General features: G+C 33.2%; 1 protein-coding gene across 1 annotated transcript; it reads right to left on the reverse strand.

Annotated features, from left to right (window-relative positions):
• Positions 1-20,019: 20,019 nt before the first annotated feature.
• On the reverse strand, positions 20,020-21,678 carry LOC110699875 (protein FAR1-RELATED SEQUENCE 5-like). The gene is made up of 2 exons (XM_021877387.1): positions 20,591-21,678; positions 20,020-20,425 (listed from the first exon to the last, which is right to left on the reverse strand). The coding sequence occupies exons 1-2, from the start codon at positions 21,676-21,678 to the stop codon at positions 20,020-20,022; spliced, it is 1,494 nt and encodes a 497-aa protein (XP_021733079.1).
• Between the last annotated feature and the right edge of the window lie 3,508 nt (positions 21,679-25,186).

Below are 25,186 nucleotides of genomic sequence, written 5' to 3' on the forward strand. Positions count from 1 at the left end.
GCCTTTGCCTTTCCCTTTGCCTTATGGCCTTGGCCTTCAGACAAGGGTATTTGTCTTTGTTTCCCTCCCCCGAATTGAGGCTGGGTTTTCGCTTTGTTCCATTCTTCGGCTCGGATGAACTTATCCGAAGCATTAAGAGCTTCCTCCAAGGTCTGCGGGGTATGCATGACCATGAAGTCTAGGAACTTTCCGGGCTGAAGGCCATTCTGCATTGCGAAAACGGCTAGCCCCTGGTCCAACTGGGAGACGCTTGATGACTCGTTACTGAAACGGGTCAAGTAGTCTCGGAGGCTTTCGGTTTCCCCCTGTTGCAGACTCATGAGCTCTGCAGTAGTCTTCTCTCGGCGGTTTGCCGTGGAAAACTTGCTCCTGAACTTGGAGGACAGATCATCCCACCCTGTTATGGAGCCTTGCCTTACTCCCTTGGAGATCCACGCTTGCGCGACCCCCTTGAGAGTGGTTGGGAAATATTTGCACCAAGTCGCCTCGGATCTGGGGCAAAGATGCATATGAGTCTCATACGAGGCCACGTGATCCTTCGGATCCGTGGTCCCGTCATATGTGATGTGCGACGGTATTTTAACCGTGGGTACGCGCTCTTCCAGTATCCATTGCTCGAATGGTGAACTGGCGGGTAGCATAACGGCCTTGCCCTTGTTCCTGGCCGAAGGGACCGCGCTCTGCCCTCTTAGAGAGGTAGGAGTGGTTTTCGTCCCTGGCTGGAAGTCTGGGCCTCGGCTGCAGGGAACGAGAGGCGACTGCGCACGCTCGGTTCCTTGCCGCCGAGTCGGTCAAGGACGCTTCTGCGAACAGTCTCAGGTTCTCGGTGAGTAGATTCTGGCCGAGAAGCTGAGCTGCTGCTCTTATGCGCTTCTGGTATTGAGGATGAGGATCCTTTTAAAAATTGAGGGTTCTTTTTCCTCTGTTTTTCATTTTTCCAGGAATCCTCCTCCCACTCTTCCAGTTCCCGGAAGGAAGGAAGCTTCCCACCATCATGGTCTAACTTCCTCCGCTGATGCCGGGTATGCGGAGGAGTTCGATCACGAGGTGGTGGCATATTTTGTGCCCTCATCGCCTCCATGAGTACTGCCAGCGCTCTTGCCACCTCTTCCGAGCTGGGCCCCGTCAAAGGGGTCCTCGGCCGAGTGTGGGAATGAGGGCGCGCAGCCGATGGTTGGCTTTGGGACACTGAATGTGTCCTATGATCGGAGTCACCCCTGCTAGACCGAGAGTAACTCGGCCTATAATGAGAGTCATGAATTACGGGAGATAGGGAATCCTCCTTGTATGATCCTCCCCCCGAGCCGGCACCCTTGGGAGAGTTCCGGTCCGGCGAGGGTGATGGTGTAGGGGTTTTAGGCTTTTCGCCCGCTCCTTGACGGAGGCTCTTGCTCTTGCAGTTCTTAGCCATTGCTGCTAAGATAATTGCAAGATGATCTTGGTTAGGGATTTGGCTTAAAGATTTTTGAAAGTCTTCCCCACAGACGGCGCCAAATTGTTTCGGGTGAAAACAATGGGACCTTGCCGAAGGTCCGCTGAAACGGAGAAGGCTGGATTCGGTCCAAGTTATGTTGGGCCGAAGGTTTCCTGCACAGTAAACACACGTAAACTAGCCTCGGGGGTGTTGCCGAGGAAGGCCCCTCCGATGCTAAAGTCAGTACAATGTGTAAGAAGAGGACACTATGCAAGAGAGTTTGTTGCTTGAGGCTTTGATGGAATATATCAGAATATATCAATGAATATATGAATGAACATATGAATGAACATCATAAATGTATCAATATTGATGGTTTTTATACCTCATCATACATGGAGAGGTTGGGCCTTAGCCCAATTGGCTTGCTTTGTGGGCTGACCTTTGACTTTAGCACAATTGGAGAGTTGAACCTTGACCTTGGGCTTTTAATTGGATCATTTAATGCCTAGGCCCAATTGGACTAAATTGGACCCAAACATCAAGTACAGCAGAAGAATTACAAAGCACAGGAGTAGAACTTGCAGGTTTAGAGTTTACCACTGGCGCAAGCTACTCAGACAAAATAGGAGCAGCATGTTCAAAAGGTTGCGAAGACGGAAAAAATTGAGCATATGGGTCTCTACCCAGACCAAGTCTCGTTCCTGATGGACTTGTAGCACGAGAGATGGAACCACCGCCCTGATCGGCGGAGTTAGAGAAGCTATCGGAGCCTGTATAATAATTCTCCGTCCCACCACCACTTGAATTTCCAGACCAGAGTCGGAGTCCCCATCTCCAACAAGATTGCGATCCTCCAATGGCATATCTTCTGGTTCCTCAAGGCAAACCAAGTTAGCTTCTGGGTTCCTGTATCGTTCCCGATTGGGGAGGCCTTTGACCAAGTTTGAGTAATACTTGCACTCACGCGGCCCATAGAGAACTCTCAAGCCTTGGCGTTCAAGAGAAGCTACCCTGCTTTTCAATCTGCGTTTAGCCACTTCTCGTTTGATGCGGCACTTCTCCTTAGAATGCCCTGCAAAACCACAGTTCTTGCAAAAACAAAAAATCCCTTCATAACGAAAGTAGACCCATATAATTTGGTCCAGGTACAAAACAACCTGGGATTAGAGGTTGAGAAAGATCAACAACCACTTTCACACACAAATCAGGAGAGGGAGGTAAGCCCTGCCCAGTGGCGGACCCAGGAATGTCCGATTGGTGGGTCACAATCGATAATCAAGTATGTAAAAAAAAAAAATTACCGAACAACCAAATAATAGTACTAAAAAATACATCCAAATATTCAAACAGTACAAAATACAACCAAATGTTCATATAATACTACAAAAGACAACTAAATAGTAATGCAAACTTATTACAATAGTTCTCGACGAGTTTTCATGTTTTGATATCGATTCATGATATCTTCCATGCTAACATTCAAAAACAAATCATTCTCCAAATAAGTAATTAAACAATCATTCAACTTATAATCTTTTTGCTTTCTTTGAATGTAAATTCTTCTCACTAAATCTCTATCATCTTTATGAAATTGACTCATTTTTCTCCTCTTTCCTGGATCTTGTGGAAGATTAGCAAATTCATGTTCACTTAATCTTTCTCCAAAGATTGGGGCATTAGGAGAACATTGGCCTTGTTCATTTTGAGGGGAATTTTGAGTTGAATAATGAGATGGAGATGAAAGTTGCTCACTTTCTTGAGGTGGAGTTATAGTTTGTTCATTTTGTGTTGGATGTGGAAGAGAAGTTGGAGTAGGATTCTTTTTAGCAAAGAAGCTAGTAATGTTTTGCATTTCATTTGGAGTACGTTTTCTCTTCATTCTGAAATTTGAATAAATATTGAACTAAATTAAGCAATATTCCCCAGAAAAATTATTTGAATAAATATTCAACTAAATGGTCTAAATCAAGCAATTTCACATAATGACATAATCACATAAACATATTACACAAAACACAATTACACAAAACAGATTTCACATAAGTAATAAGTTCAAGAGATTTCAATTACACAAAACACAATTACACAAAACACAATTATACAAAACAGATTTCACAAAAAGAATCAATTGATGATTAGTTGATTACCTACCTTGCTAGGCGAAGGCGAGCAGCGGAGCAGGCGGAGCAGCACTGCAATAGGGCCACGGGCAGTCGGCCAGCACCGCAGCACGGCAGTCGGCAGCACTCAAGTCTCAAGCACCGAGGCACGCACTCAGCAAGACAACAATTCGCCAATTCAGCAGCACAGCCAACTACAAATTAACAAATCAACCAAAGTTTAAACCAAAGTTTAATAAAATTAACTAATTAGACTGAATTAATTTGAATATTAGAAATTAAAAATAAAAATTAGAAATCAACTTACTAGCGAGTAGCGATTTCAAAATGCGATTATGCGACTATGCGAGAAGCCACGAAGAGGACGGAGTCCACGACCACCGACGTCCGACCACCAGGCGAAGAGAACGGTGGCTGCCTGGCTGGGACGAAGCGAAGAGGCGAACTGAAGAATGGAGATGAGGCGAAGTCGCGAAGAGAAGAAGGCTAGGGCTTGAAGTCTTGAACTGAATTCGTGTTTGGTGTTTTTGGGGAAAACTGATTTTAAATTTTTTTTTTTTAAAATAACTTAAAATTTTTTTTTGGGCCTGGTGTGTCACTTGACCCACCAGGTCTAAGCCCAAGTCCGCCACTGGCCCTGCCCCGTAAATTCAAATTCTTCAATAAAGCCAACATGAGAAAGAATTTGGGTTGCCCATTCTTGAGTTAGATGGAGAAAAGGCAAACCTTGAATACGGAGAAGTAGTATAAAAATTAATATGTTGAGGGATGAAAGAACGATGATACCTTTGTAAATTAACAATTCGGCCCTCAAAGATTGCATGTTGAAGACGAACAATACCAAAAAGAACAGAGGGATTGAAGCACTCAAAGAGATAGTATGCACCAGACCTGTGCACTTTGATGTAGCCCCTCCTCCTCCATCTAGTAGTAGCGATATATTGAACAAATTCAACTGGGGGTGTATTTGGACCGATAAAAACACCAATCGCAGACTGGTTGTAGTTAATTGGAGCAAGGAACTGAAATTTTCTGGTGGAGTTGCAAGATCACCCATTCGTAAGTCATCTGGGTTCGAATCAGTGTGGTAATTTGGGTGTCTATACGGAGGACTGTGCCATAATTAGAAGAAAAAAGAGAAGAATAGAAGAAGTTGAACAGGTTGAATTTTGGATTTGTGAAGCAAAAATCAAATGGCCTTTTTATAGCCAAAAATTGTATAGGGAAACTAAATTGCATGCAAAAAAATGTCAGAGATGAAAGTGAGAGAGAGAGGAAGGCAACCTCCCTCCATATAAGAACCCATAATATATAAGAACCCATCTGGGCTGTAGGATGAGATTTAATCAACCGTTGAAATTACCCTTAGTATAATGGCAGTTTTGTAATATCATGTTTTCGATACTCCCTATCTCATCTTCCTCTTTCACGTTTTAATGAACCTCAAAATCTTCTCCCTCCTATATTTTTCCCTCTCATAATTTTCTAAGCTTTCTCTCTCCTATTTTTCCTGTGATTCTACCGTAAATCATTGTAAGTTTATCAATTTGATCAAATTTCTTTGTATATTTCGATTATTTTGGATGTATGGTTTCTTAGCATTTGTTTATTTTTCAATTTTCGATTATATATGTTTATTTATGCCGAGTTTGCAATTATTTTGCAAAATTATTCGTTTCTTTCGTCATATTTTCGATTTTCTGGTGTTTTTTTTGCGATTATTTTTATTACTTTTCAGTTTCTTTTAATTGCAATTATTTTGCTAAATTTGTGTTCGATGTTTTTAGCTGAAAATCTTTTGTATTTTTACAGATCTTTTCTATAAAATTGCGATTTTAATCAATTTTTTCGATTATTATTGGTACGTTATTTTTTTATTGCGATTGTGATTGCTAATTTGGATTATTATTGTGATTATTAGCCTCATATAAAAATTTTCTTAGCTAATGTTTGTGTTGAATTGTGTTATAATTATTATTTTTTTTTTGGATTTTTGTTCCCATTTCAATGACTATTTTCAACTATCTGTTGGAAGATGTTTTGAAAAGGGTCACACAAATTTGACATATGTGCTTGTCATGTAAAGGCTGCATGCATATCTGCTTGTCATTGTAAAAATGTCTCCGGTAGTTGAGTAATTTTTACATATATAGTTCTAATAAATTATGCATCTCTAATTTTCTAAGAATGTGCTTTATGTTTCATTGGTCCAATTGCTTTTGTGATTTTTAATTGTTCAATTTAACTTGCTTCGGTTATGTTTGAGGAGAGAGAGCACTAATTAGAACATAAGCAGATTTTTTAGGAAAAAAAAAAAAAAGAACATTAGTAGAAAATTTGGTGGATTATTTATCTTTGTCATTGTGCAAGTAAGATGACATGCACCTAATTAAATATTCTCAATCCCTCAAGTTTGTTCTGCATAGGAGCTTTGTCAATGGTTAGACAACATTGGACTAATGCCATCAATCCATCATGCTAGATTGTTAGGTTGGAATTGAACAACCACTTTAAGCTGTATATATTGCCACACTTCCTGTATATGTCTATGTCTCTAAGAGATTAAACCTTGGCTACTGCCTACTCCATAAGAGTCTTCAGTTTTAGTTGAACTACCAAAACGAGATATATTACATACGTACATACCTGCAATTCATTGTAAAATTGAAAGTTCCATGTATTATGAAAATAGTTTCCAGGTCACTTTTATAAAGAAAGCAGTATGATTTGCAACTACTTAGTACCTATAGGTTTGACATCTTAATATTCCCAAAACTAATCTATTCTTCCATGGTGGCTAGAATGTCACTTCCTTGCACATGCCCTAGGATCGGCCACAAAAATGCATAAGCCATGCACACTCTTATTTTGCCCATGTATGTATGCTAAGTTGTGTATGGAGCTGTGTAGAGTGTGTAATCCTTTGATTAGAAACTAATGATGACATCAAAAACTGAGTTCAAGTAGTAGTAAGAATGTAAGTTCGTTCCATTCTACATTGTTGGTTTACTAGAGAGTATTGTAACTTGTGCAATAGCTTCCTAAAAATTTTGTTAGAACAAGTGGCCTAGCATACATATTATATTGTGATATTAAGCTCATAGATGGAGAAGGTATGGCTTGGAAAGTACATCTAAATTACATGTTTCCTTAGTTTGAATGTTTTTATATACATTAACCTACTAGCTCAACGGCTAGAGCATTGTGCAAATGCACAAACGATGTGGGTTCGAATCCCACGTAGGTTCATTTGTGAAATGTGGAGACGAGAGTTTTGTATAAGAGTTTAGCAGTAGCACGTATAGCTTTCATAATACTTGATTATTTAGAGCCAATTTTTTGTTTATATAACTTGGTGTTAATTTGACTTAACTTTTATGATTTTAGTAGTTATTTATAAAGATAACCTACGTAGGATTTGAACCTACATTCTCTATGCATTTGCATAGTGCTCTACCCACTTGAGCTAATAGGTTTTATCATACCTAACAATAACCCTATGTTCTTAATTATTTTTCTTATGGTTTGATTTTTCTTCCTATGTTCTAAACTTTTCTGCCTATGCTCTAAAGTTTTCTACATGTCCTAAATTATTTTGCCTATGTTCAAAAGTTTCTTGCCTATGTTTTAAATTATTTTTCCTATGTTCTAATTTTTTTTTACATATGTTCTAAAGATTTTTGCTTATATTCTAAATTTTTTTCCTACATTCTAATTTTTTAAGTCCTTAATTTATTTTTCTATGTACTAATGTTATCTGCCTATGTTCTAAATTATCTTTCCTATGTCCTAAAATATTTTTGCTTATGTTCTAAAGTTTTCTACCTATGTTCTAAATTATTTTTCCTATGCTCTAAAGTTTTCTACCTATGTTCTAAATTATTTTACCTATGTTCTAATTTTTTTCCCTATGTTCTAAATTTTTTCCTATGTTCTAAATTTTTTTTTCTTATGTTCTAATTTTTTCCTATGTTCTAAACATGTGTTATAAATGTATAATTTAAATTTATCAGCCTATGTATGTTTTAAATTTTTTTCTAAGCTATAAATTATCCTGTATTCTAAATTTAATTTTCCTATGTTATAAATTAATATCCTATGTTCTAAACTTATGTTCAAAATTATTTTTCGTCTTATGTTCTAAATTTTTTTCCTATGATAAAACATGAACAATAGAGGATAATAGAACATACTTTAGAAAAGTAATAAACATACTTTTAACACAATTTTAGATAATAATAATAAGAAGCATATGATATAGGAAAAATTACAAATAATAATGCAACCTTTGGCCCGTTATTTTATAATAATACAACCTTTGAGATATACATTAATATTACAACCTTTAGGGGGTGTTGAATTTAATCAGACAAAAAAAAAACTTGTAACCTTCTAAATTGGTTACCATGACACGTGTCGTCATGTAATTGGTTTTAAATTTTTTTAAAAAAATAAGTTTTAAAATTTTATTTAAAATTGTTTAACATTTAATAAATTTTATATTTTTTGACCAAAAAAAAAAAAATCCAACCTGCCACTACCTCTCCCCCTCCCCTGCACGCAGCCCCCTTCCCCCACCCAAGATCCGATCGTTCGCCTGAAAATCGCTGCCTAAACGCCCTGGAATAGCGCCTGAAAATTGCACCAGAAACACCCAAACTGCACCAATAATCGAAAGGAATAGCCTAAATTTTCGCCTGAACAACACGCCTGAACATCTGCCCGAATATTCACCTGAAACCACTTGAAGTGTTAGCCTGAATTGTCGCCTAAAACCGCCCCAAAACCACCCTAAATCGAGAGATGCATTGGCTCTGATTTGGAGCGCAATTGGTAATTTTATTGTTGGTTTGAGGATCGGGAACAAGGCTGTTGTTTGTGAAGAATAATGTTCTAAAATTTATAACCTTATGTTCTAAACTATCTATTTTCCTATGTTTTAAGCTTTTTTCCTATGTTCTAAATTTTTTTACCTATGTTCTAAATATTTTCACCCTATAATCTAAAATTTTTAACCCTATGTTCTAAACTATCTATTTTCTTATGTTCTAAACTTTTTTCCTATGTTCTAAATTTTTTCACTCTATGTTCTAATTTTTTTTTTTCTTATGTTCTAAATTTTTTCTTATGTTCTAAAATTTTCCATCTATATATGTTCTAAATCATCGGCCTATGCTCTAAATATATGTTCTATATATTTTCACCCTATGTTCTAACTTTTTTTTTCTTATATTCTAAAACCAAGGCTCTTCTTTTAACCTACAACAATTTTGTAGAAGCCAACATATTTTTTTTTCTAAATGACTGTCAAACTTATGAAACAAATAACAAATCTCAAAATCCAAAAGTTGAGAGAAGACTTTTATCAACTTTATTGTAAAGTAGAAAAATTAAAAAATAATGCAATATATATCTTGTTCTCAAGGCAACTTAGTTCTAAAAAACAACAAGCTTAATAGGGAAACCAACTTGATAAATTTACAATACCAAAGACCATACAAATGTATCTTATACTTTGCATGTGCGTGATAGAAATTATCACCCAAATTACAAGTCAACCAAAAAGAATTTGATTCTTTCTTTCAAACGTTATGATAGGAGACAAGGAAGTCTTTGAAATGGTGGAGCATAGACAACCTAACTCCACTACCATAGCTTTTCAAACTGTAAACTTTAGCATTTGGCACATAATCTTAATATTCCTACAACATACAAAGCCAACATTTCAAAAGAGTTGCATATCTTTTACCAAATTGCAAGTAACAACTTCAGTTAACAAAGTCACATTCACTCACAACATCAACAAACACTCTATCATCTGGGTGTGCCAGTGTGGAGCCTCGTGACATACTCTTTATTTACAAGCCAAAACTAAATATTGATTCTAAACATCATCATTGTATTCAAATATAAATCTTTAGAACATAATTCTATTTTGAAAATTCATAAATTATCATATTTAAACATGTTAATCATACTTAAGGTTATAATTTTACAACACATTAGACGTAAATTCCATATTTCTAGAGCATAGATATAGATTATTAGAACACAAACATAAACACTAATGTTAGAAAATATCTTATAGTTGCTGCAAATTTGATTAGGTTTTGAAATTAGCAAAAATCAAACAAAAAGCCAAATAAATACATAATGTTCTTCAAAATTGTCAAATTATCAGTTACCTTTGCATTTTGGCAACAATTTTTGTACGATTTGATGCTCCTCTCCTCCTTCCACTCAAAATTTTCTTCAACTTGTTCTTGCGTCAAATTAGGGCTCGTATTTACAAGATTTCCGAATAAATGGCTCAATTTAACTTGTTTAATGAAAATTAATGTTATGAACACTAAACTTCGTTGAATTTGAGTGAAAATTAAAATAAAAAACACTGGAATTTCCTTTAAAAGCAGCAATTTGGGTGATTTTTGCCTATTTAGAGTGAATTGGGGATTTTAGGAGAGAGATCGTCGAAGTTAGTTTGGGTTATGTTCGAGGAGAGAGAAATTTTGGGATATATGTATGTAGATGGTTACTTTTTGTATTTAATATAATGTTATTACTTACACTCCTTTAATTTGGATCATCTATTTCAATCTAATCCTACAGATTAGATTGGTTCTTATATACACTTAGGTTCTTTTATATATATATATATATATATATATATATATATATATATATATATATGGACCAGGTTATAATGAGAATCTTTTCTAGAATAGGAACTAGGAACAAATCTGGACCGTCGGATGTAGGAGAAGAGGCGCACGATCTGACGGCCCATATTTTTTAAGACAAATTAAATGAAAAATTCAATTCAGGCGCCTTTTCTCTCTCCTCTCTCTCTCTCTCTCTCTCTCTCCGCGATTTTCTCTCTCTTAATCGCCATTTTCAACTGCAAAATCCTTCAAAAATCGCCATAACTGTCAAATCAACTGCTCAATTTTGCTATAAAATTACAATTTCATGTTCTACTGTCTACATTTTTCAATTTCGGAACAAAAATTTTCGAAAATTGACGAATATAAGGTATTTTATCACAACTTCGAAGTTCATACTATTTTGTTTATTTTTGTTGCAATTTTATACTTATATTTGTGTTTTTTTCTTGATTATGTTAGAATTGAAGTAGCAGAACTTGAATCTAAGAAATTCGAAATTCAATTTTAGTGTTTTCAGTTCGATTTCTTCATAATAAGATATTATCGCAAATTAGTTCATTTTTGTTCAAATTATGATTAATTTACTTATCGTTTATGTGCAAATTTGTTGTAATTTAGGTTAATATCGACATGCATGTGAAAATTATTCAAAGTTTTAATTATATTTGTTTTTTTTTTGCTTGATCATGTAAGAATTGAAGTAGCGGAACTTGAATCGGAGAAATAATTTTAGGCTAAAATCGACATGGATGAGAAAATTATTCAAAGTTTTACATAAATTAATATTAGGTTTTTCATAAATTAGATATAAAATTATAGTAAAGTGTTTTTGAAATAATATTTGAAAAACCTTAGATCTGTTTATATTTATGAACTTAAGTAATTTTACTTAAACTCATACTAATTTAGAATAATTTTGGTTAATTTATGAGTAATATTTGACTGCATTATTGTTGATATAGTACTTCTATTCTACTATTTGAGTGTCAGAAATTTGCTAAAAGTAAATAAAAGATTATTAAAAGTAGATAGAAATTGACTAAAAGTAAATTAAAAGTAGCTGTTTGAGTTTCTATAGTTTTGATTGCATAATTTTTTAAAAGTAAATAGAAATTTGTTAAAAGTAGATAGAAATTTGTTAAAAGTACATATAAATTTCCTAAAAGTAAATTTATTAATTGTTACTGAATTACTATGAAATCTATAGCTATTATAGCTTGTGTATAAATCAGTAAATTGATGTGACTTTTGTATTATGGCTTGTGTATAATATATCAAAAATGATGATAATCATTGCTCATTACATTACCTTATACATTATTCTTGGTCATCTCATATTTGTTTTGAATTGTTCACACATTAAAATGGCCAAAACTACAAAGAAAAAACCTGATACAAAACCAGATCCAGCAAAGGATATTGTTGCAGCAAAGAAGGCTGCTACAAGTAAAAAAGTTACTACAGTCAAGAAATCTCCTGCAACCAAGAAATCTCCTGCGGCCAAGGTCACTCCTAAAGCCAATAAAGTTCCTGCAAATACAAAGCAATCTCCAATTAAAGGTATATAATATAAAGTAAATAGAAACACTTATAAAGTAAATCATTTATCTATATAAGTCTGTGTGACAAATTTAAAGATGCATACTATTACATAATTGAATATAAAAAGTAAATCCTTAGTGTAGTAACGTATATAAAAAAGCTTATAGAGTAAATATATATGTTTTAAAAGATTTTAATATGCATATACTTATAAACTGATTGTGTTAACTAAATGTAATAGTGCTAAGATTCAAAGGATTTCAAAAAAGCAAATATTGATAAAGAGAAGAATTAAGGAACTAGAAGCATCAAAAGGTTCATAAAAGTTTATATAATTAAATTCATATGTTATGTATTATATTGCACCAAGATATTACACCAAGGTATTACATAAAAGTTTATAAAGTAAAATGAAGATTGATATAAAGTAAGTACAAATTGTTATAAAGTAAATAGAAACTCTTCTAAAGTAAATGAACACTGTTTTAAAGTAAATCATTATATGTCTATGATGTTTATTGATAACTTTAATAAAGTTAACAAAAATGTTTATAAAGTAAATATAATGTTTTCAAAGTTGGTTAACATGTTTTAACAAATTATAGGAACAAAGAAAAGAGTAAAATCTGAAGTGAAAGATAGCAATATTGAACTAGAAGAAGATTAGAATGAGGATTCTGATGGTTCATCAGAAGAATACAGAAAAAGGGAAAAGCTCATTTAAACAAAAAAATGAAGCTTGACAATTCTGACCTTGATGTACATGAAGTTATTGATGTTAATGATGATGATGATGGTAATCTGGAAATCAAGAAAACGCACTGCAGACCCAATGCAGTTGTTGATTTAATCAACGATTTTAGTGAGCAGCAAAAAGAAGATGTCATAAGTATTGGTTTTGGAGGACTGCTTGAACTAAAGTTAAGAAGAATTTCAACAAAGATGCTTCCATAGCTTTGTCACCATTTCAATGAAAGCAGCTGCATGTTCAAGATTGACATGTTGAAAGAATTTTCAGTGAGTTCCTACGATGTTGAAGATATATTCTTGCTTCCACATGTAACTGAGAACAAGATGAGTTTTCAGTTAAGGAAGCAACCTCTATCAAACTTGCTGATTCAAAAAGAATGGAAGAAAAATCTAAGAATTCCAGAAGATGATGAGATAATTGTGAATAATTTAGAGAACAAATTAAAGAATCTAAAGGAAGGAGGGGAGGATTTTAAAAGATTCTTTGTGATGTATGTTTGCAGCACATTCTTGGCCCCTGTTGCAAACAGAGTGATTGATTACAAGATAATCAATTATGCAGACAATGTAAAAGAAATACATAACCTAGATTGGTGTGGTTATGTGATGAATAACCTGTGCAAATCAGTTGGGAGCTTCAAGAACAACAAAAAAAAGGAATCAAGATCGGGAATTAGTGGATGTATCCTTATTCTTCAACTTGTATACTTTCATCATCTAGCATTCAGAGGGAAGCCTGAACCTACAACACTGCCATTGATCCAACATTGGTCAGATGAGAAAGTCAAAGAAAGAATTGCAAAAGAGGCAAATGCATCTTTTGGTCAAGGAGAACTTCAAAAAGATGACTATCCAGTTTGTAGAAAAAGAAGGAAAGCAAGCATTCTTGGGAGATGTAATTAAGAATGCTTATAGAAATTTTACTGATAGAGAGACAAGATTGGTGTCATTCAACCTACCAGAAGGTGTGATGACATATAGTGAAATACATGAAGCTAAAAAAGATGTAAGTAATTTTTTTTAGTTACAATGATTTCTTTTATTTACTTTAAAATGAAATGTAGTTACTTTTATCTCATATTTGTTTACTTTTATTATATTGAATTGCTCTGCTCCTATTAGTAATAATATATAGTAAATGATAAATATAAAGTAAATAATGTTGACTTAAAAGTAACAAATTAACTTTAAAAGCAAATATTATTTGTGTTAAAAAATAATGTACTAATAAATTGTTGTTATTTATTTTGAAGGAAATTGAAGAAGAATTGCATTTGTTGACTAGAGATTCACAACTCTTTGCAATGATACATGCTGAGCGTATAACTACCTTAGGAGAAAAGATGAAAATGCAACAAATGAATGTGTCTACATCTAATTCTCAACAGGTTTCTGAAACACAAAGGCTGATGGAAGATCCTAGAGTACAAAGGGCTATGGATGAAATAGTCAAGCTTTATGATGATCTAAGAAATGTATCTAGTGTGATTCTGTCAACATGGGAGGAGCAACATAAAACTGAAACAGATCCTAAAACTTTTGAAGAAGATGTATTTGATCCTAAAACTGTCCATTTGGATGTTGATGATGAAGATTTTGAAATAAAGGATCTGGATGATGGAAAAAAAGAGAACGATGACAAAAAAGAAAAGAATGAAAACAAAAGGCAGGAGGAGGAAGAACATGATGAGGAGGAAGAAGACGAGGAGGAGGAGGAAGAAAAGGAGAAAAAGAAGGAGGAGGAGGAAGAAAAGGATAAAAAGGAGGAGGAGGAAGAAGACTAGGAGGAGGAGAAAGAAAAGGATAAAAAGAAGGAGCAGGAGGAAGAAGACGAGGAGGAGGAGGAAGAAAAGGATAAAAAGAAGGAGAAGGAGGAGAAGAAAAGGATAAAAAGAAGGAGAAGGAGGAAGAAGACGAGGAGGAGGAAGAACAAAAAGAAGATGATGACAAAAATGAAAAAGAGGAGGAAGAAAAACAGGGAGAGAAAGGAGAGAAAGATGTTGATAATCAGGAGTTAGATGTTGATAATCAGGGAGAGAAAGATCCTGAAAACCAGGGTGTTGATGCTGATATTAGTAAGGTAGTACACTCAGTTACTAAGAGTATCCTAAATCAGCCAACACTTACAAAGGAAGCAACAAAATAAATAATTGAAGGTAATTTGTTAACTTTAGTAAAATATTAATCAATCCATAGTAAATAGTGTATCATTATATTGAAACTATATCTGCTATTTTATTACAGTTGTTGCAGAAAAACAACTTCAGGCAGAAACATCCACAATTGAGTTTAAGGACATTCACAATGAGATAGTTTCAAAAGTTAAAATCAATTTAGATTGTGGAGAGAAAGATGTTGAAATTGATTTTGTTTCTAAGACAATGAAAGGAAACAAATCAAGAATGAATGAAATGCCAGAGTTTTTTCAAGTAGTGGCTGATTACTGCTTTGTGAAGTACGACCCATTCAAACAGTAAGTAATATATTATTTAATTTCAAACATATTATATCTACTTTAAATTATATTTAGTTTACTATTTTATTTACTATAAATATTTAATTTTGCACAGTGAAGAGATTGGGAAATTTGAAAGTCTTCTCATGATAACAAGAGATGACACAACATCCCTAGCCCCAGCAGCCCCTACTAAAATGATAAAATCTAATATAGTTCAATGTTGGTCATTTTTAATGAATGATTCTCGATTGAAAGAAGATCCTTCATGATTTATCTTTAGCATTGATCACAATGTAAGGGTTAAAAAAACTGTTAAGATCAATCATAATTAAATATGTATGATCTCTTAAAGTAATATGTTGTATGTTCTCATTAATACACAAAGACCTCTAGAGCTGTCTCTCAGGTCACAAGATGTTTCCCTGCCAACAGATAAAAACACAGAGGTGAAGTTTCCTTCAGTTCACTCACAAGAATTGAACTAGGCATGGTACGATTGGATGTGCCTATGTGATGCAAAGGAGAAAATTAAGACAACTCAATTGGTATGTCTTATTATTCATGTTTATTAAACTACATTGTATGGAATTATGATTTTGAATTTGTAAACTAATAACTGTAATTTTAATGACAGATTTTTGTTCCAATCTGTATGAGTAACCACTATAGTTTGATCGTATGATGACATGCACAAGCCTTTCTACAGAATTCTTGGATCTATTGTGGTAAGATTTTTTTTGGTTTATAAAAAGTAAATTATTAAAGTAAATAAAAGTAATATTAAAGTAAATGAAAATGTATTAAAAGTATAGATGATAATGACAGTTAAAAAATAAGATAAAATATAAAGTAAAAGATGATCTGGTTAAAGTAAATAATATATTTATTAAAGTAAAAGAATATCTATTAAAAGTACACATTTAATTACCTATAAAAATAAAATATAAAATATAAAGTAAAAGATGTTCTAATTAACGTAAATCATATGTTTATTAAAGTAATTTATACTATAAATTTGTTTTACTTATATATTGCTTTACAAATGTTAAAGGTGGAGGAAATGTCAAACTTTCTGAAGAGAATTAATCATGAAAAAGCTGATGAAATTCTTGAATATGAGTTTGATGAAGTTAAATTCAAGTGGAAGACACCAAGATATACTCTTGATTGTGGTGTTTTTGCAATGATCCATATGCTTTGTTTTTCTGGAGAAACTTTTGATTCTTACCTTGATTTAGCAAATAGGAGAAACGTGTATCGTGCAGAAATATGTGCTACTCTTGCTTTGGCCGATATAAACACCAAAAGAAAACAACTTCAAAGAAAAATTTCAAGGTTCAGGGTAGTTAGAAAACTAGAGAAGGAGAAAGGGGTATAAGATATGATTTGTGTTTCTAATTTCTTGAAGAAACACAAGGAAGTAATGGATAACATGAGTTTGCAATGTTACCAAGTGGTTGACTACTTAGCAATCAATGATGGTGAAAACTTTCCAAACAAGAGGTATGTTTTATACTTCCTAAAAAACAAATAATCATGTTGCATTATATATAATATTGTTTGACATAAGTTTAACTTTAACTTTAACTCTACATTACAGCAAAGTAGTTGGCTGGTTTATAGATTCAATTGAAATAGTAAGGCAAGATTGTAACGCTTTGCTCAATGAATGGAAAGTTTCAAGTAATGTGATCACTGCTTGGTCAAACCACCTGAATAACATTGAAATGGAAAAAGATAGGTCTGAAAATGACTTGGTCAGATACTTTTTTGGATTTGACTTCATGGTAAGTTTTTCAAATTAACTTTTATAGTTTAGAATTCTGCATTAAATAAATATTAGAAATAATAATTGGATTTTTTCTTTGGAAGGATGCTTTAACAATGTGTTTGATAGATCATGGAAAAAAGGGAGTAACAAGTCTACAAAAACTATGGATTGATTGGAACACTTCACAATCATTAGACTTGGATGCAGCTCAATGTGTAAGACAGAATTAATATTAAAATAGAACAATATATGTTTAAAGTACTTAAAAACAGGTTTAAAGTAAATATGTTTAAAACAAATCTATATGCAGGTATATATACCTCTGATGTTAGAAGATCATTATTTTCTTGTTGTGATAAACTTCAAAGATGAAACAATTGATCATCCGGACATCACTTTGTACGAGACAAATGAAGAATATGAGCCTGTACAGAGTTTTATCTTAGAAATGGTAAAGAATCAATAGATTAAAAAATTATCTTTAAATTCATTTTTCAATATCTTTTATTATACTAATATTCATTGCATTCAGATGATACAAGTACAGAAGTTGTTTAAAAAATGGAAACATCGACAGGAAAATGATATGCTGACCTACAAGATGAGAATAATTGAACTTCCATTCCAAAAAGAAAGAGAAGATAATTTCTCAGCAAGCTATCTACTGTTGCATATGAAGGTTTATGATGGTGCAAATGGCATAGGATTAGGAACAATAAAAGAGGTAAGTTACCATACTTATTTTTGAAGTCGTTACACTCTAGAACTAATCTATAATTAGAGAATAATTTATTTATAATTTATTTTTTTTACAGGAATTTGCAAGACTGAATCACCATCATATAAGATTAGTGCTTGACCTACTTCTCAATGAAAGAAATAAAATGAAACAGAAACTGCTAACAAATGTTGAGGATTGGGAAGAAAAGAAAGAATCAGAACAATTGTAAATGATATCAGTAGACTTGAATATATCATAGATATTTAGAGTACTTGAACTTGTATAGTATTAATGCAAATCTTTTGTTAAGTAGTGGTTGAATATAAGTTACTGGTGCAGCTTCAAGTTCTGCAACTTGTAGTTCTGCTGCTGTAGCTTCTACTTTTGCGGCTGCAGCTTCAAATAGCGCTACTAATGCTACAGTAGCTAATGCTATGTCTCTGTAGTTATATGTGTTTTTTTGTGATGGATGAAAAGAGCTTTTGGGTTAGTGCAGGTTTAGGGAAATGAATTTCAGAGACTGTTGTATAGCAATTTGGTAGTTCTAGTATAATATTAGGCCTTATTTTGGTTAGCATCAATTATAAAATTATGTGATGCTATTTGTAATTAAAACTAGGGCTTTAGCCACTTAATATAATATTTCCAGTTTGTGTTAAAAAAAGAATACATATTATATATCTAAGTTAAATTACTAGGATTGTTCTTTCTCAAAAATGATGGTAGATATAAAAGTAAATGTAAATAGTGTTAAAGTAAATAATAATGTGTTTAAAGTAAATGAAAAAAGTTTTTTTTAAAAATCTTTCTGAAATGTGGTGTTCGATTTTAAAGTAGAGAAAAATACTTTTAAAGTAATAAAAAATGAATCAAAAGTAGAGGTGGAGATGGGAAAAAGTATTAAAGTCAAAAAAATGTTATTCGATTATAAGTAAATGAAAATAATGTTAAAGTAAATAATACTATATTTAAAGTAAAAGGAAAAAAGTTTTTGAAAAAACTTTATGAAATAAGGTGTTCAATTTTAAAGTACAAAAAAAAATACTGTTAAATTAATAGAAAATAGATATAAAGTAAAGGGAGAAATGGGAAAAAGTATTCAAGTCAAAATCGTTGACCCAACCCGAATGACCCGACGACGCATGACCCAAAATTGACCCAAAATCATTAACACAAAAAATGACCCAAAACTCGAAATTAACTTAACCCAACCCATACCTAACTCGAAAATGGAGTTGACCTAATGTTGACCAAACACCCGAACTTACCTGACCTGAAGTTGACCAACTCGAATTTGACCCAAAGAGTTTGACCCGAAGTGTTTAACCAACCCGAACATGATCTGAAGTGTTTGACCTGAAGTGTTCCACCAACTCGAATGTGATCATACACCAAACTCGGGATGGGTCAAGTCTCCTACTTCATTTGCCTCACTAACATTTGGCCTATGTTGATCGAATTACAACCAGCCTTACATCTTATTCGATTTGGTACAAGTTTAGGTGAGTTTAATAACCGGTTAAATTACATTCAAATAAAGTCAATACTTAATTGTTAGAAAATTAACTCATTCTAGAATTTTAGTCAAATTTGGTTCAAGTCAATAATTTTACGGGTTATAATCAAGTTGAAATCACCAAGTCAATAATATATGGGTTACATTTAATTTGGGTCGGGTCATTTATACGTCAATTCATGTTCAAAATTGGTATCAAATAATCTTGCCAACTCGGGTTCCATGAAAAATATAACAAGTATTTTAGAACAAAAAATGGATATGGTAACAAGTATTCTAGGACAAAGGGAATAATACAAGAAATTATCTTTAATTTTGTAAGTAAGAACATTATGTAAATCAAATAATTCAAATGATATAAAATATGATAAACGTAAATGAAATATTTCATAAAGTTAAAGTATAATAGCTAAAAGTAAACAAACTAAACTTAAGTTCTGTAGTAAAATTACTTATAGTAAATGTAAAAATATTACAATAATAAAAATAATAAAAAATATTTGTTCATTAAATCTTTATCTTGATCTTCCAAAACATCTTCTAATTTCCAAGGATTAAAATAACTGCACAAAAATAAACATCAGTTATTTGTCACAAATTAAAGTAAATAAATTAGAATGTAAAGTAAATAAATTACAACTTAAAGTAAATAGAAAACGTAAGAGGTAAAATACCAAATAAAAAAAATACCAAGTATAATAACACCCGCACAAAATTAAAAGTAAATGAATTTACTGTTAAAGTAAATAAATAGAAGTTTAAAGTAAATGGAACACACTTAAAAGTAAAATTTCTGAAAGACTACTTGTTTGGACATTTTCTACTGTCATGGGAAACACCGGATTGCCCACAAGCTCTGCAAGTTCTGCCTTTTTTAGATTTTTCTTCACTAGCTATTTCTTTTGAACTCTTCAACCTCTTTGAACTTATGGCAGAACCTTTATTAAGACACTAATTTGGAGGCAAGACATTTACATCAACTTCATTTGACCCAACCAAAACCTGAATATTAGCATCTTTCACCTCTTTTGAACTAGGTGCATTTTCAGGATTATTCTTTCATATCATCTGCTCCTCAAATGAAGATAATGTCCTAATAAGCTTAGATAAATTATCCTCAGATTGGTCAGTTAAACTCACACAACTGAAAATCATGGACCATACATCACTGACCAATTGCTTCTTCTTATCATACTTAGAAGCATCATCCAGAGCAACATATATGGCAAAAGCTTTCTTCAGAACAAATTTTCTCCAACGATTCAAGATATAAGCATCAGGAATTTCACGTATAAACTTGCCTTTTATAACAAACAAAATGTGTCTACATAAAATACCTTGACTCTCAAACATTCTACAAGTACAACTTGACTCATATGTTGCCAAGTCAAAATTTACATCAAAATTTTTCCTTTTCTCATGATCAACAATAACAGAAAACTCCACACCATCTCCATACAGAGAACTACAAATTTAAACACCACATGAAAAACAGGGGTCATGGCATTCTTCTTGAAAATCATAAAATATGGAACGAGTATAAACAACAGCAGCATGCTTTTTCAAATGTAAATTGGTAACCAATTGAGGCTCAAGTTTATTAAGGTTGTACAACTCATCCTATTCATGCCTTTGAGCATCAAGATCAGTTTCATAATGGACAAAGAATTCAACACAGGTCACATGAGGGTTTGTAAAATTACAAAAGAAACTGTTTTCACCTTCAGACCTAGATGTGGAACGCAGTAACCCACCCATAAATAAGTCCCTAAAATATGCAGGAATCCAAAGATGTTTAATCTTGAACATGTATGCAAACCACTCATGATCAACAAGGTTAAACTCCTCCATAACACTATTCCAGCCATCAACAAATACATGAGGATCAATCTCTCTATCCCAAACTACTGCACTTAGCTTTTTCAGGAAATCAGTTTCATTACAAAAAGCAGTTCCAACCTTTTTAGGTACCTTCCTCATTATGTGCCACATACATAGCCTATGTTTAGTCTTGGTAAAAACCTTTTCTATGGCAATACCCATTGCAGGATCTTGATAAGTGATAATACAAGAGGATTCTCTTCCCATACATTTCAAAAAAGTTTGATATAGCCACACAAAAGAATATATGTCTTCTTTAGATAATAGAGCAACACAAAATGTAACACATCTCTTATGATTATCAACACCAGTAAAAGGACAGAAAACCAATGAATATTTATTTGTATCATAGGTAGAATCAAAAGATAAAGAGTCCCCAAATAATTGATAATCTCTTCTACCAATAGCATCAGCCCAAAAAACATGGGTCAAATGCCTACTTTCATCAACACAGTAATCAAAATAATAACCCCCTTTACTGGTTTTCACTTTTTGTTCAAGGTACTGAACAAACATTGCATCATCAGCATAAGAGACATAAACTTTCAAGTCCCTAGTAAAATTTTTGAAATCGTTTTTGCTACTGCTGACATTTTGAAACCCACCACAAAGTTCTTTCATGATCCTATAAGACAAAACAGCCCCTATATTTAACTTTGAGTTGTCAAAAATAAACTTCTTATGAGAAAAATTTAAACCAACTTCATTTTTAGTAACCTGCCTAGTAATAGGTGTAGAAAAAGGGTGAGAATGAGATTCATAAAAACAATACACCATATACTTCCCACCAATACTAAACCTAAATTTTATCTTAGCAGGACAACCAACTCTCAACATAGTCTTTCTCTTTAAACAAGCACCTCCAACTTGTTTACCAGGTTTCTTGTTATTTGTCACATACTGTAGGGAATATTTCAAGCATTACCCAAAACTTGAACCCCATTGTGATCATACACTAAAGTACGGTGGCGTCCAAAGGGAAGGAAGATAGAGAAAAAGAGTCTCCAACAAGTTTTAGGAACTTATAAACCGTTCACGAGGTGAAGGTTACACCCCTTAACAATCCAGGAGATCGTCAACTCCAATAGGTCTGGAACCATGACTGGTAGTTTGGGGATGAAGGCACAAATCCAATCTAAAAGAGATTGAACCTCCCCTAATAATAGGCCTCTACTTTATTCTGATCGTATTCATGTGCGCTTTCTGATTAACATGCATTCAATAGGATTAACCCTAAAACTGTTTATCTATGTTGGTTAAATATTAATGCACAAATAAAACTATTATCGGTGATCACTTGAATTATAATCAAATTAACCCTAAACAAGATTATTAATTATCTTATTAAGCGTGATTACAAGTACCAATTCCCTTTAAACATGCATAAAAGGTGTGATTAAGCAATAACAATAAATATATATCAAGCAACATAATAATCATAATAATAATAATAATAATAATAATAATAACAATTAACAATTATAATCATAATAATAATATTTAAAATAATCATAATTATAATAATAATCATAATTAAAATAATAATGTTAAAGCATAATATTAATAGCAAGATCCTAGGCATGATACTAACAAGATTAATAACAAACCCTAACATGTCACTAAGCAAAAAAGATCAAAGTTTTAACCCTAATTTGATACTAACATGAAAATTAGGAAAGAATATAGGAAGCATCATACTTTTAATCATACTTGATATCAAAGTTACCCTAGACATGATACTAGGAAGATCAAAACACCCTAACATAACATTAGGAATCATAGTAACAACCTAAATATGATTTCTATATAATAACATCAATATAAACCATTAAAGTACTTACTTGGATTCCTCGTACCTCTTTCTTTCACGTCTAGGGCGAAGGCAACTTCGAACTTGGCTAGGTGTTTCTAGTGCTAATGTATGAGGAATTGCTTTATAAAAAGGGTTGGTTTTGAAAGAGAGGGAGAATCAAGAATTCTTGATGAGAATTTATGATTGAAAAAGGGGAGATATGACCTCTATTTATAGAGAAAAAAGAGGATCGAAGAATAAGAAGAGAATCCGAATTCGAATCGAAATAGAACTCGATGGACAGCAGTTTTTGCGGATTTTTTTTTATCATATCTTTTGATCCAGAAGTTAAAATAAGGAATATAATATGTCGTTGGAAAGATATTGAAGTCTTCTTTCCAACGCAATTAGAATCAGATTAAAATAATTTGTATATAAAAAGATATGGCTAAAATAGTAGGATGATGTCAGTTTTGGATAGAGTTTCATATCTAATTCATATCTTTTTCGTTTTAGCTAGGAATTAATATTATAATATATCATTGGAAAGATAATATCAAGATCTATCCAACCATATAAAATTTGGATAAAGATTATGAGGTATGAAAATAAAATCTGACTGTCTTTGAGTTTGAATAGAATTAGGATTTAAGAAAAGGAAAGTTTTAAAAAAGAAAAGTTTTTATTTAACTCAAATTCTTTAATCTTATCTTTTCAAAAAGGATAATTAAGATCTTTTAGAAACTTATAGAAGCTTCTAATTAATCCTAATTAGTTTAGGAATAGGATTAGACCTTTGGACCCTCCACATGATCATTGGGTCGTAGGTAAAATCCGGTTTGGGCCCAGTTTAGTATTTTGGCCATAACTTCCTCATTATTCATCGGAATTGGGCTTATAATATATCGTTGGAAAGGTATTTTCAAGCCCCATCCAACTACACCATTATTGGACCCATATCATGGACCTAAATAAAATTAAATGCACGTTTTTCAAAAATAGAGTAAGAAAAGAAATATTTTCAAAAACAGAAAAAAGATATATTTTAATAAAAACATCCTCATCACTAGACTTTTCACATTTTCGCTTTGTTCGATAATCAAATAACGTGAAAGGTATTCATCACTGGGTTTGGTTTAGGGGAGACACATTTGGGTGTCTACAGAAGCCCCCACTTTGACTGAGTTTGGAGAACAAAAGTCAAAGTATCGATAGGGACGGAGAATGATTCAGAACGTTCTGCGATCCTAAATCATTCTTGCAACGCCGATACTTGCAAACTAGCGTTAGTTAAACAGATAAGAGAGTTAAGAAACGCGTATCTTGCACCGTCGAGCACACGTCTCTGAAAGTAACTGATTTGTTTTTGTATTTTTGCCGGCCTCCTGCAAGCTAGAGAATGCCGCCTGAAGACTGCTACGCTTGTAACTGCCTCCAATTCCGCTATGATAGACTTCTGCAAGCTAGAGAACTCCATCGAAGATTGCTTTGCTTGAAACGACCTTCTAGCACTTTGTGACCATCTTCTGCAAGCCAGGGAACACGATCGAAGACAACTTCGCTTGAAATCACCTTCAGTTGTTTGTGACCACTCTCCGCAAGCTAGGGAATGCTGCCAAAGACATCCTCGCTTGAAGCTATCCACATTTGTTGCGATAATATTCCAAAGAAAATTATCGAAGACCCACGCTTGTCGATCTTTACAAGCTCGCTTGAACTTTGCTTCCGTTATGCCTGTACGTCGGCGCTTTGCTGCTTGTGAACCACTATGTCGGTGCTTTTGCTGTGATGACAATCCTCTTTTCTTTGGGAATAGTTGCCAACACAACTCTATTGTATGATGTATGACAATTCGATTTACGGAAATTTGCCAATGCTTCGTAACAATCCATCCTTGGAAATGTTGCTACGATGAAGCGATAATCCGTATCTCGAAAAATTTCCCAAAATCCAATTTTGGGAAAAGTTTCCAATGCTTCGTAACAATCTGTCATAAGAATTTTGCTACGATCGACAATCCACATCTTGGAATATAACTCTTGGAAGCAATCCACCTTGGAAATTGCCAACGCTATGCGACAATCCTTTTAGGAAAATATTGCCACAATTGACAATCCGCGTCTTGGAACATTTTCCAAAAAAGAGTCGATCGACAATCCACTTCGAGAAAATTTGCCACTTACTGAAATGAATGACAATCCACGTTTGAGGAACATTTGCCGAAATTTATGATGAATAGAGACCTACGACAATCCTTTGGGAAATTTTTCCATAGGGAATTGGGTATATGACAATCCAATCTTGGAAAACTTGCCAGAGATGACAATCCGAAATTGCCAAACAGAGAAGGAGCACGACAATCCATGCTTGAAAACTTTGCCAGAGATGACAATCAAATCTTGGAAAAATTGTCGTTGAAGAAGATGCACGACAATCCATATTTGGAAATATTGTCAGTTGGGGAAGACAATCCAATTTTTGGAAAAATTTTCGTTTAAGAAGAATGCGCGTCAATCCATATTTGGAAATATTGTCGTTTAAGAAGAATGCGCG

This window comes from Chenopodium quinoa, unplaced genomic scaffold (genome assembly GCF_001683475.1).
Source record: "Chenopodium quinoa cultivar QQ74 unplaced genomic scaffold, ASM168347v1, whole genome shotgun sequence".
Lineage (NCBI taxonomy): Eukaryota > Viridiplantae > Streptophyta > Magnoliopsida > Caryophyllales > Amaranthaceae > Chenopodium > Chenopodium quinoa.